This window comes from Scomber scombrus, chromosome 22 (assembly GCF_963691925.1).
Source record: "Scomber scombrus chromosome 22, fScoSco1.1, whole genome shotgun sequence".
Classification (NCBI taxonomy): domain Eukaryota; kingdom Metazoa; phylum Chordata; class Actinopteri; order Scombriformes; family Scombridae; genus Scomber; species Scomber scombrus.
In genome coordinates this window covers 15,472,805-15,485,993 of record NC_084991.1, presented here as the reverse complement: position 1 = coordinate 15,485,993, position 13,189 = coordinate 15,472,805, and the positions used below count along the sequence as shown (strand labels likewise).

The following is a 13,189-nucleotide window of genomic DNA, read 5'->3' as shown; positions in this document are numbered from 1 at the left end:
ATAACTGTAAATGGGGGAAAGTTTTGCATAATAAAGCTGCCATGAATGAATGCAGCAATGTATTTTTTCATTGTAGTATTGTCACTTCTACTAGGCTTATAGTAAAATATCTCATTACTTATTCCACCACCTATTTTACTGTCTGTTTATTGGAGCTTCGTTTAAGTTTCGATTCCGGCGAACAGAGAGCGATAAAGCGAAACTGAATGTTAACCGGTGATGTTTACACACACAGGAGCTTGAACAACCCATTTCACGGTCAAGTATCATTTGATTCGTGTCCTGTCAATAAACCGGTTTATATCATGCAGGAAGGACGAGTGTATCTCCAGTTTGTCTGTCTCCTCCAGCCTTTTAGTCTGCAGTGATGGAAGCATGCATCCGTTTTTTATCACATCTCGGTTTTAAGGACAGCCACGGTAAGTAGACGCAATTTAGTCTATCTGATGACGATTTATATTGTTAAATATGACATAAATATCATTAAACACCTCTCTACATTGTAATTAAAAAAAAGGTATTTACCCAGTTTAGTTTTACTGGACTGCATTGTAGATAATTAGTGATTGAGCCTATTTGCTATGATATAGACAACATATTGGAAATACCTTTAAAAGCTCAAAACTTTTAAGTGAGATTGCAAAACAAACACTCAAGATTTAATCATTTATTACATAACATATGAAAAATGCTCCAGCATGATAAATAAAACATCAACATAACAAAAGTGTCTGGTGCATTAAAGGGACCACTAGGGGACACAATGAGTTAATGGGCTGAGCAGATGATGAGGAAATATACGGATGTGCTGGTGCGGAAATGCTCTTTATCCTACATAATCTTTTTTCCTGAGGGGAGGGGTGTAAAAAGTAGTCCTCTCAACATAAATGTAGGTATTAATCATTGCATTGCATCATATGGGTATTTCTAGGTTTCTGGTCAAACATCTGTACATAATAGAGGTCTATACTAGTGTGATTCCTGAAATAAATATTCACCTTTAGATGTTTTGGTACCACTTTCTATTAAGTCGCCATTTATAAAGAGCTTATAAGCATTAATTAATGGTTAATAAATCATTTTCTAATGTGTTTTAAAGCATTTATAAGTTTTTTATAACTTGAATAACTTTTGGGTTGCCAGTTTGTGGAAAATCCCCCTCCAACATATCAGTGTCATTAATAAATTACATCATGTTTCCCTTTTTTTTTAAGCCATCAAAACTGTAGATATACATATTGAATTCCTGTATATCCTATATATCATATATTCCTATTAATATTGGATTTCTATTAAGCCACCAACAAAACTTTTAACTTTTAACTGAAGTGCTAAAAAAGACTAAACAAGTTTGTTATTAGAGAAGGATTTTCTGCAACCTGGCAACCCTAAAGGTTTTCTTAATAATGTTGTGCAATGAATGATTCATTAACCATTAACAAAGTCATTGATTAATGCTTATAAATCTTATGAATTACAAAGGGTGGCTTATTTTAAATTGGTCACAAATACTTGGGGAATAAAAGATCAGCAAAATCCCTTATATTACTTCCTGAAGTTTCTTTGACAGTCCTTGACAATCCCCTCCATAGAGGCTCAAGGACCCAAAAAACTTGGCTTGTTCCAACTGGTGTAACTTTATGGGTAAAATAAGACCTCCATGGCCCTGACATTGATCTGCAACAAGTTTGTTCACAGCCCCATTCTGCAGGACATTTTTCACTGTCTATTTTTTTTTCTCCTCACAACCAATAAATCTTTCATGTGAGCAACACAGCGGCATAGAAAGCAAAATACTACGCCTCAGATCCGTGTAAAATAAACCCGCTGTGCATAGAGCCATGAACCAATAAACCAAACACGTCTTTTTCTGTTTCTCCTCTACAAAATGGCTGTTTATTTTAATAAAACATACACATGATGTGGGTGTTCTGCGCAGCAAGACTTCACTGTTACATTTTTATTTTCTCTTTGCACATGTAACGACCTGCTGACACTCTGCGCCTCTAGGTGGGCACCTGGTGGTAGACCCGGCCATAGATTTGAACAATTTTTTTGGTTCACACTACAGACAGAAGATAAATAGTGTTATTTAACCGTTCTGTTGTTCCATCACAGGAATGAGAGGCCTCAACAATTACAATTTGTCCTGCTGTGTGAACACTTTGCTGCAGACTTTCTCTGCCACCTTGGAACTAGCAAATCTACTAGACAAGTAAGCAGCACACCACTGATAGTCCAGGATTCACTATAATTGTGAGTTCTAACGCTTATCTTCATCACAAGGTGGAAGACATAACGCTTTTGATGTTTAAAAGCCCCAGATGTCCAGTGAAAGTGGTTGTTTTTGTAGTTTTATGAAAACCCTCTTTTCTCATGTTAATTGATGGTTTGTGAATTGCACAAGGTGGGACACTGCCAGCATGAGATCAGACAGTGGCAATGTCCCGCTGCAGCTTAAGAAAGTACTTGTGGCCATGCGGAGCGACCACCCTCTGCCTGCTCCCCATCGTGACTTCCTGCACTGTCTGGACAGAAACCGCATCCAACGTATGAGTTGCAAAAATTGCACCATAATACTACATATTTTTTTGATTTAGTATGATAATTTCACATCCTTTTTCTGTGGAAATGTTTTGTAGTTAGTATACAGCATGATGCCGATGAGGTGTTCCACTCCATCCTGGACTTAATGCAGAAGCAGATGGATAACAAAACACTGGTTTGTCTTTAATCATGAATACTTTGTTGTTGTTTTTTAATTGTAAAAACATCAACTATATAGTTTGTTTTTCCTGCCAGGCTCTTCAAATCAAGGATCTGTACAAGATTTCAGTGCAGACGCAACTCAAGTGTATAAATTGCGACTCCGTCCAGACTCTGGACAGCTACCTGATCAGCCTGCCGCTACATATCAAGGAAGATCAAAACACTCTGGTGCAGTCTCTCTTTTGATTACATGTAGATCGTTGTAAAGAAATATTTTTGACATGTTTGCAAGTGGACTCATTTGATTAGACTGATGCTTATATGCTTAATATGATTCTACTGCCAGCAATTGGTTAGTTTAGCTTGGCATAAAGCGTGGAAACAACTAGCCTATCTCTGTCCAAAGATAGTAAAACCTGTCTACCAGCGCCTCTAATTCTCACTCATTAATTTTTTTTTGTTTGTTTAATCTGTTTATTGTATTTACACTTTGTCATCTGGCAGTGTGGAAAAAACAATGGTTAGATGACAGTGACTCAAAAAGAACCATGGTACAAATTCTGACCAGATACAAGTACAATGACAATGCTGTTTTTTTTAATTAATAAAGTAAAAAATGACTGTAAGTAGACAAGGGCATAAGAAATTTCATAAACAGCAAGAAAGTAGTGCAACAGTCAACAAGGTGCTGCAACGTTAGAGGGGCTCAAGTGCTGAGGTGTTCACAAAAGAGCTTTTACAACCGAGGATAACCAAGCTCCAAGAAGTAGTCAGGTCCCACACCACAAATTGTCATTTCTGCACTTGTTTTTGTATAAATTAAACAAACAAGATTGTAAAGTGTTAATTAGTGAGCATTTGAGGTGCTGGTGCTAAACTAAGCTAAGCTAAGCAAAGCTAAGCTAAGACAACCGATTGTTGGCTGAAACCTTATAATGTATGCAGACATCAATCTTCTCATTTTATCCAAATATTAATCCTATGTTTCTCACCATGTCAAACTGTTGTGTTAAACTTTGCTCAAATTGAACATTCAAGTATTTCTAATGAACTATTTCAGGGCGACTGCATGAGATCCTTCTTTGAGCACCAGGAGCTAAGGGGCAGAGATTGCTGCACCTGTGAACAGTGTGGAACCAAGACTCCTTCTAAACAGGTAATGTTTCGTTTAAATGCTTCCCCTTAAAAATATTTATATATAAGCCAACATTGTCATCAACTTTGGCATCTCTTTTCTCTTTCAGGGAGTCAAACTGCTTGCCCTGCCTCCTATCTTGTGCGTGCACCTGAAACGATTTCGGAATATTCGTGGTTACACCCGAAAACTTAATTGCGAAGTAATTTTTCCACAAACCCTCAACCTCTCCGAAATGCTTCGTGAAGCATTCTCAGCAGACTTTGCCCAGGTATTTGCATGTCCTGTAGAGTATCTGGATGTTGTAGGGCTGGGCAATTAATCGAAAAATAATCGAAACCGACATTTAGAAACTCTAATGGACTTAATCTTGCTCATGTCAGATAATCGTGGTGTTAACTGTTGCCATGACAGTAAAGGTTGCATATCTTTAAGGAATTTGAAAACTTGTCTCCAGTGATCATTTTAACCCAAACTATGATCTTTTCATAATTCTAATCAAGTAAACTAGACATTAACCACAGCGTCACACCTTAAAACATCATTATTTTTACTCCCTAAAGATACTCACATGAGAAAATATCACAAAATATCGTGTGAGGGCAGCAGTGTAAAATACAAAACAAAAGAAACTGTGAAAATACATAATTGTTCATCAAGGGTGTAGATAATCGTTCATTAATCGTAATCAAGGTTAAAAGTTAAATTAATCAATTGATTTTTGCCATAATCGCCCAGCCATAGGATGTTGTATTTTTTGTAATCTAAAAGGTTATTTATTCTTCCAGAATAACTGCAAGTACACTTTGTATGCAGTGGTAGTGCACTCTGGCGATGCAATGTGTGGGCACTATACTGCCTATGTTCGTCACAGCAGGAGCTGGTACTATGCAGATGACAGCTGTGTGGAAAAGGTAGGTCCAATTTAACAAAATCTTATACTAATTTAAGACTCTTTGTTTTAAAATATTGGTGAAATGAACCTTTCTTAATCAGTGAAAGATAGTTAGATATTAATACTCTAAATGTAGATCCCTGTTTGAAAACCATTCAAATATTCAAATACCTCATATCTAATAGTGTATGCTGAAAAATGTGTGTATTAAATGTCTTATCTTATGTCCTAAAGTTTGCTCCCAAAAGATGAATTTTTTATTTTACAACCATTCTACAATACCTCGTGCAAATTTGCTGTGATTTGTAATCTAACACACAGACCTCCTGGCAAGACGTGGAGAGAACCTATGGAGGACATGGCAGGTAAATTATTAAACATCCAACCGTTTGAAATGTTATGTCTGTTCTGTCTTGAATGGGCTCTTTTGATAACGCTTAACAGTGCTGCGTTTGACCCTGATAACACTGTGTTTTATTGGTTAGTAATATATATCCACTGTATGTATATATGTAGACACCCAGTGTGTCCCAGTTTCCCCAGTTAAGGGAAATCTTAAAGGATAGGTTCACAATTTTTCAAGACTGTCTTAGAACAATAGTCAGCTCCCCAAAGAACATCCTCCTTTTCATACTGGACATTACTTTCTATGTAAGTGATGGGAAACAAAATCTTCGGTCTCAAGTTTATTTAAAGACAATGTGAGGCTTCAGCCGTCCAAATTAGTCAAACAAATTTAATATATTTTCATTGCCGAATTTCCTTTTTATGATTCTTCCACTGAAGCTGAACAAGAAAACACTGTTGAGATGTTTTTTTTCCCCTTAAAAGACAGTATACCTGTGGAAGATATCCACTTTATTTGACTAATTTGGATGAATGAAGCTTTATATTCTCTTTAGATAAACTTTTTTGCTCAAAACACAGACTGTTGCGGGCCTGTAACTTAAACTATAAGTGCATTTGAAGAGGATCTTTTAGTAGCCAGTATTAACAGGAGGAATGATTACAGCGGGCAAAACCTGTTTCAATTTGAAGCCTGTTATAGCGACACGTTTATGCCCATAGTTTTGACACTATATGTTCAATCATATATGGGTGTTAAGGTTGGATGTCCACATACTTTCGATGATATGACATTAGAGAAGAAAGCACTTGTCATCTTTGTTAAGGAGTCTGACGTGACAACAAATGATACATGCCAAACAATTTGTCTTGCTATCTTCTACATACCAGCGACGTGAAGTGTGAAGCTGTCACTCAGGCTGAATAAAAGCATAGGTTAAGGTGGTGGTTTACATCCACCTACAAATTTGATCCTGTTCTTAGCTTGACATTTTTTGGAAATACACTCATTTGCTTTCTTCCCAAGGCTTATATTAGAAGATTGATATCACTCACACTTTTATCTATTCAGTTGGAAGCTGGAGATGTTTATAGCTTAGTTTAAAAGATCGTAACTTGTGATTTTTACTCTGCGGTTTTAGTACGGATTAAACAATTATTTCCCAAAATGTCATATTCATTTTCGACAATCATAGTGTGTGAGAAATGATCTCTTCTCACATTAACAACTCCTCCACCTATAACATTTTGAAAGTAACAAAAAACAGGACAAAACCTCCCCATTTCAGTCTGCTTAAAATGACCTCCAGGTGCTTTTAGAGCTAAATTTAAGATTTTTATTAATAACAATTAAGGGCTTAAATGCTTGGCCCCTGCTGACATCACAGAGCTTTTATCTGCCTACTTGAGGAAACAGTCTTAGATCTCGAGAGACAAAGCCTTATTGTCTGTTCCTCGGTCAAGATTAAAGAGAAAAAGTGACCGTGTTATTGTCACGAGGGCTTTCTAACTTAAGACCCATTTTAGGGAGGAAATCTGCCTTGTCTGTCTTGCTGTCATGTCTGTTAGAAAACAAACTACTTTTGCCTTTTTATTCCTGTTTATTGAATTTTCTCAATGCTCTGGTAAGTATAACTTTTTTTTTTTGTTTAAGTACATCTATTGTGGTTGTCTTTACAGACGAACAGCGTACATGCTGATGTACAGAAGAGACTCCAAAGAGGAGGGACCACAACCTGAATGTTCGGGCTAAAAGGATGAATGCAGATGAATTAAAGTAGAGCCCAGGTGAAATATAGGATAAACATAGGAATTTTAAGCAATGTAAACACACACTTGATTTAAATTATTTATTGTAACCTTTTAATTAAAATATATATGGTGAATTGTTTTATATTTAATATTTCTGACCTCTTAAAGCTGCATTATAGGACACAAGCAGAGTAATATTTTCCAAACACCAGTAGGTGGTGTTGAAGACTCAAAACACTTGCTGCGGATTCACGATCAGACCACACACTGTGAACACGCTGAATGATACTGGGGGTTGGTTTGAAGACAATGCTTAGCTTAGTTTTTTACTGTTTGAGGGGAAATACCTGCATTAGGACTAGGGGCTTATTTTCCTGACACTGCTTTGTAATATATGAGTCACTCGTGCAGAACAATGAAGTCATTTTTTCTTTCATTTGGGCTGCCAAAAGCAATAACAATAACAAAAAAAATATCTTACTGACTGAATGATTTTATGTTTTGCACTTTCTCACTACCGGCATTAGCTTTATCTGGCATTACAGCTAATCTGTGGTCTTTTGGTTTTTTTGCTTTTGTTGATAAGTTTCTCCTCTTTATCTCTCTATCAATGCACAAACACCAGCACGTCTCATCATCACCTGAGCTCAAAATGTATTTAAGTGTCTGTACTGTGTGCATTTTATATTTTTGAATGCATTTAGGAAACTATTTACCAAGAAAAAAAAAATAAAAATTGCAGTTGCAGCCACAGTGCGTGGTATAGGCTGTCAGCAGAGCCTCTAAAGTTCCCACTCACTTCGCCAAGAGTCTGGGGACCGTGTGAAATGGTGCCTATGTGCTGCAGAGCTCTGACAGAATGGAACATGTCTGCACAGTGCCACAGGCTGCAGGCCTCATGCTTAGTCATCTCACTGCCATGTAGCACAGGCACAGCTTTATGTATAGGGGGTATCTCAGTGTGTCTGGATTTGAGTCACAGTCACAGATATGGTTAAGCGTTTCACATTGAATTTGTGACTTTAAGGTCACATCTTTGCCTCTGAGAAGTGCCAATAAGGAGCTGACATTGAAAACAGTCATAATACGACAGGCTATTAACATGCTGAGAGAGAAAATGTGCATTTTTACATGACAGGAAATGTTGATGATTAATAACAATAAATATTATGCATTGCTATCATTTATTACATTAATACCAGTGGTGGAAATCCTGCATTCAAAATCTTACTCAGCAAATGTACAAATGTAAAATAACAAGCAAAAAAGTACTCATAATGCAGAATAGCCCCTTTCATAATATTGGTGGAAGCAGTAGGGCGGTAACTAACGATTATTTTCACTATCAAGTAATCTGTCAATTATTTTCTCAATTAATCAATTAGTTGTTTGGTCAATAAACTGTCAGAAAATGGTCAAAATAAATGTTCAGGTTTCCCAAAGCCAAAGGTGACAGAACTAAATGTCTTATTTTGTCCCGACCAAAAATCCAAAATGTAATGATATTCAGTTCTTTCTACTGTCGTAGAAGACAAAAGAAAGCTGAAAATATTCACATTTTAGAAGCTGGAGTCAGAGAATTTGGAGATTTTTTCTTAAAAATGAATCTAAATGTTTTATAAATGATCTAAATAGTTGTTGATTAATTCAATCAAATCAAGCTCTAGTAAGAAGTGTCGTACTGTTTAGCTGGATAAGGTGGGGCTAATTTCACTCCTATAGATATTGTTGGGTAGTTTAATCTAGAAAATACATTATATCCGTTGATTAAATGTGCAGATAAATTTCAGATAAATATAGTGTAGTAAAAAGTAAAAGATTTCCCTTGAAAGTATATTAGATAAGAAGTATAAAGTAGCTGAAAATGAAGAACCTTATGTATTTGAGTAAATGTATTTAGTTACTTTTGACGGCTGCACAATAGAAGACACATTTGGCATATGCGTCTTCAATAACCAGACCAGATTGTCCTGATTGTGAACGACAAGACAAACTGTAATTTTAGATGATTTTTACAACAAGAGCCGAAAAACACTATTATTGTCGAATATAATAGCTCCTCAACTTCCTAAGAAGTGATTCTTCCCTTGGTAGGGTTTTAATTAATTATTCATATCCCACCACCACGTGTCAAGTAGATTTTAGGTGAGCACCTGTTCAGCACCACCCTGACATTGACCACATCACAGGCACTAACGATACGACATTTCAAAAGCAGTACAGCCTTAGGCCAATGCGTAAAGTCTGACTGAACGTCTGGAAGTCTCTCTTTTCAGGCACGAGTCACACATGCATGAGCCTTAACCCCTAGATAGGTGGTTACGCAGACACTTTATGATAGATCATAATCTCTGCAATTTAGTTATAGCACTTTATCTTGGTCAGGTGTTAGCCAGTCTGCCAAGGGGCATCTTATGTTGTATTATGTTGCATTTATCCAGCAGCGATAGTGATTGACAGCATGAACCAGTAAACACCACAATTGACGCAGCTATTACAGTGTCTTTGTCAGACCGCAGTCCTAGTACACACTGGAGCAGCAGGGGTGATATTCCTGAGGCTTTGCAGTGTGGCAACACTTAACTGTTTTCTTTGGAGAGTATGTAGAGCTTCATTAATGCTTTTTAGACAATGTTGATGTGTGTTTACCAGTTACTAGGTGAGCACACCACTGTGATGCATCGAGGAGAAAATGGAATTTGGCTATTTGAGAACCACTCTTAAATTTTCCACCTTTTTTCTTGTGGAGAGGATTTCACAGGCTTAGATCAATGCATTCGCCTGAGTTGAATTGTTTTAAAGGCCACAGACAGCATGCAAGTACTCCACTGATTTGACTATTTGATAATGATCACCAATAATGTCACTTTGCGTTTTGCCCTGAGAGCAGTAACAGACTGACGTTCGGTCAAAAGGTTTCAGGCTGGCTGGCAAACTCTGTAAGATTTAAAAAGGTTGTAATGCCCTCATTTTACAACTGTTTAGGCTTGATTATTTTACCCTCTAAAAATCATTGCCATTACCTAAAAATAAAGAAACATGCACCTTTTTTTTTGGATGCATTCATGTAAGGGTAAAATGCAGCATCTACCAACAAAATGTGTTTTTAACCATCTGGTTTAAGAAAATAAAGCAGTTTTGCTCGTTGTGTCTGTCCATTTACAAATAATATTTATATCGAAAACAATTCAATACAATTTAATACTTTCAAATATGTGATTCAAAGGCAGCTCAAGTACACCAAATAACCTGAATTTTTCCAGAGCCAAAAGCTAAGATGGCAACTAAGGTTATGCTGCATTTCATTTACCTCGGAAGTCGGAAGTCAAAGCTGGGTATGGCGTAGCACACGAGTTTGATTCGCTCCCAGTTTAGAAGTCAGAAAACCAGTTCTAGCCAGGTTAGTCACTGATAGCAATACCAGTTGATAAAAACACATTTTGCTGTATTTTGGGCGTACAAACAGTGTAGCGACATGTCCACACATAGAAGTCGGACAGTGTTTTGTGTACGACTGATTTAATGAGACACAAATAAGACACTAATAAACAGGATATTACTACAACTTTCCCACTGCTGATGCACAGGGCTGGTAGGGTTCGTCCTACTTTCCACGTTGAAAATCCAACTTCAGGGGGCATTACAGTTGAAATGTCCGACTCGGAACTCAGAAAATTCTGACTTCCGAGTACAACTGGAATACACCATTAGAGTCAAAAGCTAAAATAGCAGCTTTGATTAATGGATTTAGCTACTTCCTCATCTAGTTATGTGGAAGTAGTCATTTAATCATAATTGATATTTTTCAAATACAGATATCAGCTTCAACAGTACATTTTGGGTTTAGCCTTAGCAGCTATCTCCATCTCTAGCTTTCAGTCATGACTCAACGACACAGCCAGAGTGCATTTAGCGGTTTAACTCAGTTCTTAACTTATTTTTGTAACTCAGTTTCAACCAAATAGTTACTTTATAGGGTAATGTGGAGCTGTCTCTTTCATTCAGAGTTTATAGGTTCCGTATTCTGGTTTTATTTTCACAGTCCTAAAAAGGATGCATGTCATGCATATCTACACAGTTCCCCCTTTTTCTGCTCATAATGGTGGTTGTCTGTTAAACTGGCTTATTAGAGGAATGCTCCATTATGAGATAAGTGTGTAAAGGAGGATGTCCCCCCCTAAATGTCAAAACTGAGACCCTTTAACAAGCCCCGTCCTGACTGTCCCTCATAATCCTATATAACCTATCTAACAGCAAATCTCTGGATGCTTCAGGGGTGGCAAGCCAGCTCGCTCAGCTATCCTTTAGTTACATAATGAGGTTTCATAGGAAATGATTCTCCTTTGCTCTCTGCAGGCCTGGTGACCATGGAGAAGTCTGCTGTTGTAAATAGCAAACAAGAACTGAATGCAAATGTCTGCTGCATGACTTAGATTTTTCCTCTCATATCTAAAAAAAAAATTGGTAAATCAGATAAAGGAGCACAGAACTGACAAAAAATATCAGCATATTTCTTCATAAAAAGAAAATCCTGCATAATTTAAATGGCCTAGATCCCGAAGTAAACCATATAACTTTAGCCATCTAGGAAGACATTTGTTTTGATTGATTGGTAACCTACTTATCTTCAATTTAAAGCTCTTGGCTCATATTTATGGTGCTGAAACCGGGCGGGCGTCCCAGATGCAATAATCTGTGCATATTTATTATCTTAAGGTGTGGGACAGGATGGTTTTACTAATACATCCTTAAATTAATGCAATATGCATTTAAGCACATTAAATGCAATACCAATAGTTACTCAGGAGACTTGTAATGCTTATTTTTAAGCAGATTTCAAATTATGTTATTGCTAACATTAATAGATTGTTTGTGACAGCAAAATCACTGTAATTACTGAAATGACCAATTATGGGCATTTACACTGGCTTTGAGTATTATTAACCAGAAGAGTTTTTACTGTATGAGACCTTTCAGTCTCCCAGTGAGTGTCCCAGATTTAAGCCTGAGCTGTCCCACATTCGGAAAGGCACATAATCTGAGACATTTTGTCACAGGAAACACTTTTATATATGTTATTTCTACCCTAACCCTCTTTTCTAATATGATTAGAAAACACCTTGGGGATTTCAGAATGGTATTGGGTGCAGGTGTAATGCATTGGCCTCATGTTGAAATACACTGCTGAAGTGCCAGTTGCAAAACTTGTCCCACATTACTCTTACTCCCCCTATGCTGGCCTGTGAATATATACTGCAATGATTTCAGTGGAATTCGTAGCATTTAGCGGTCGTGTCGAGAAAAAAAGCTTTATCATTCCCCAGTGAGTTCATAAAATTTCCTTGCATGAGGAGAGAAAGGGAGTCTGGTCTGACACCAAGTTTGTCTCTCTTCACGTGTTCAGTTGTCCTCCCCGAGATTCTTGGCAGTCTGAGTGCAATAAATAGAACATCTGCAGAGTTTTCTAGGAAAAAGGATGTCGAACAGTCAAACTGAGCAGCAAAGAGTAAGTGCTTTAAATTTGGTCTGGTTTGGTTTGGACCTGAGCTGCAGTTGGGGCTGATTCGGTTTTATTTGGGTTAACTCAAAATGGCAAGTGACACCGCTACTTAGTGGCAAATGATATTCGGTCTGAGTTATTTTTCAGGTTATTTATATTTATTATGACTTGGCTGAACAGAAAGTTAGTTGACTCCCAAAGCAGAGGCAGCAGGTTCTCACAGGAGGTGAGCTGAGGCCCCTTGGTAATTGCAGTCATGACATGTAAGGATATATGACCTGATGCCCTACCCTTGTCTTCATAGTTCTGTCGTTACCCTTCAGTTAGCGCCTTATCTCAGCTCCTTATCATCAGAGTCAGGATCCAGGGTAGATCAGCCGTCGTCTCAGAAGTCGGGCTGCTCAGGTTACGGGTGAAATGGCTTTACTGACGGGCTCAGGTAAGTGTCTGTCATTCGCTGAGCTTCCTGCCTCAAAGCCAGCTCCTGCTCTAACATGTACACCACCATGTTTGTGCACCTCTACACTGGTGGCCCCTCCACTAGTACCACCAGTCCCCAGATGTGGAAGAAATACCACGATCCTTTAAAAAAAAGTAAATAATAATAATTGCAAGTTCAGGTACAGCATTAACCAGATACATTTATTCACCCACTGTATTGAAGTAATTGAGTGTTTCCATTTTATACTGTTTTATACCTCCACTACATTACATTTGAGAGTGAAATATTGTATTGTATTGTATTGTACATGTATTTGACAGCTTTAGTTACTTTTCAGATGGAGATTTGACATAATGGGTAATATAACAAGGTTTTAAAACACAACACTTGGTAAAAGATTAAGCCAGTGGT

At 37.4% G+C, this 13,189-nt stretch overlaps 1 protein-coding gene across 1 annotated transcript; it reads left to right on the top strand.

The window, feature by feature from the left end:
• Positions 1 to 247: 247 nt before the first annotated feature.
• On the top strand, positions 248 to 8,151 carry usp18 (ubiquitin specific peptidase 18). Its single transcript, XM_062443698.1, has 10 exons — positions 248 to 419; positions 2,119 to 2,215; positions 2,408 to 2,550; positions 2,643 to 2,722; positions 2,803 to 2,937; positions 3,770 to 3,865; positions 3,954 to 4,115; positions 4,633 to 4,758; positions 5,061 to 5,104; positions 6,765 to 8,151. Exons 1-10 carry the CDS (start codon positions 368 to 370, stop codon positions 6,835 to 6,837), a joined length of 1,008 nt encoding a protein of 335 aa, XP_062299682.1. The 5' UTR covers positions 248 to 367; the 3' UTR covers positions 6,838 to 8,151.
• Positions 8,152 to 13,189: the final 5,038 nt, after the last annotated feature.

What these genes read in the sequence shown, in the direction of transcription:
- usp18 (XM_062443698.1), top strand. Translation starts at nt 368, where the DNA reads ATGGAAGCATGCATCCGTTTTTTATCACATCTCGGTTTTAAGGACAGC. An exon ending in AGGAAGATCAAAACACTCTG is followed by an intron (nt 2,938 to 3,769) that starts GTGCAGTCTCTC and finishes GAACTATTTCAG; the next exon opens with GGCGACTGCATGAGATCCTT. An exon ending in CCAAGACTCCTTCTAAACAG is followed by an intron (nt 3,866 to 3,953) that starts GTAATGTTTCGT and finishes TTTCTCTTTCAG; the next exon opens with GGAGTCAAACTGCTTGCCCT.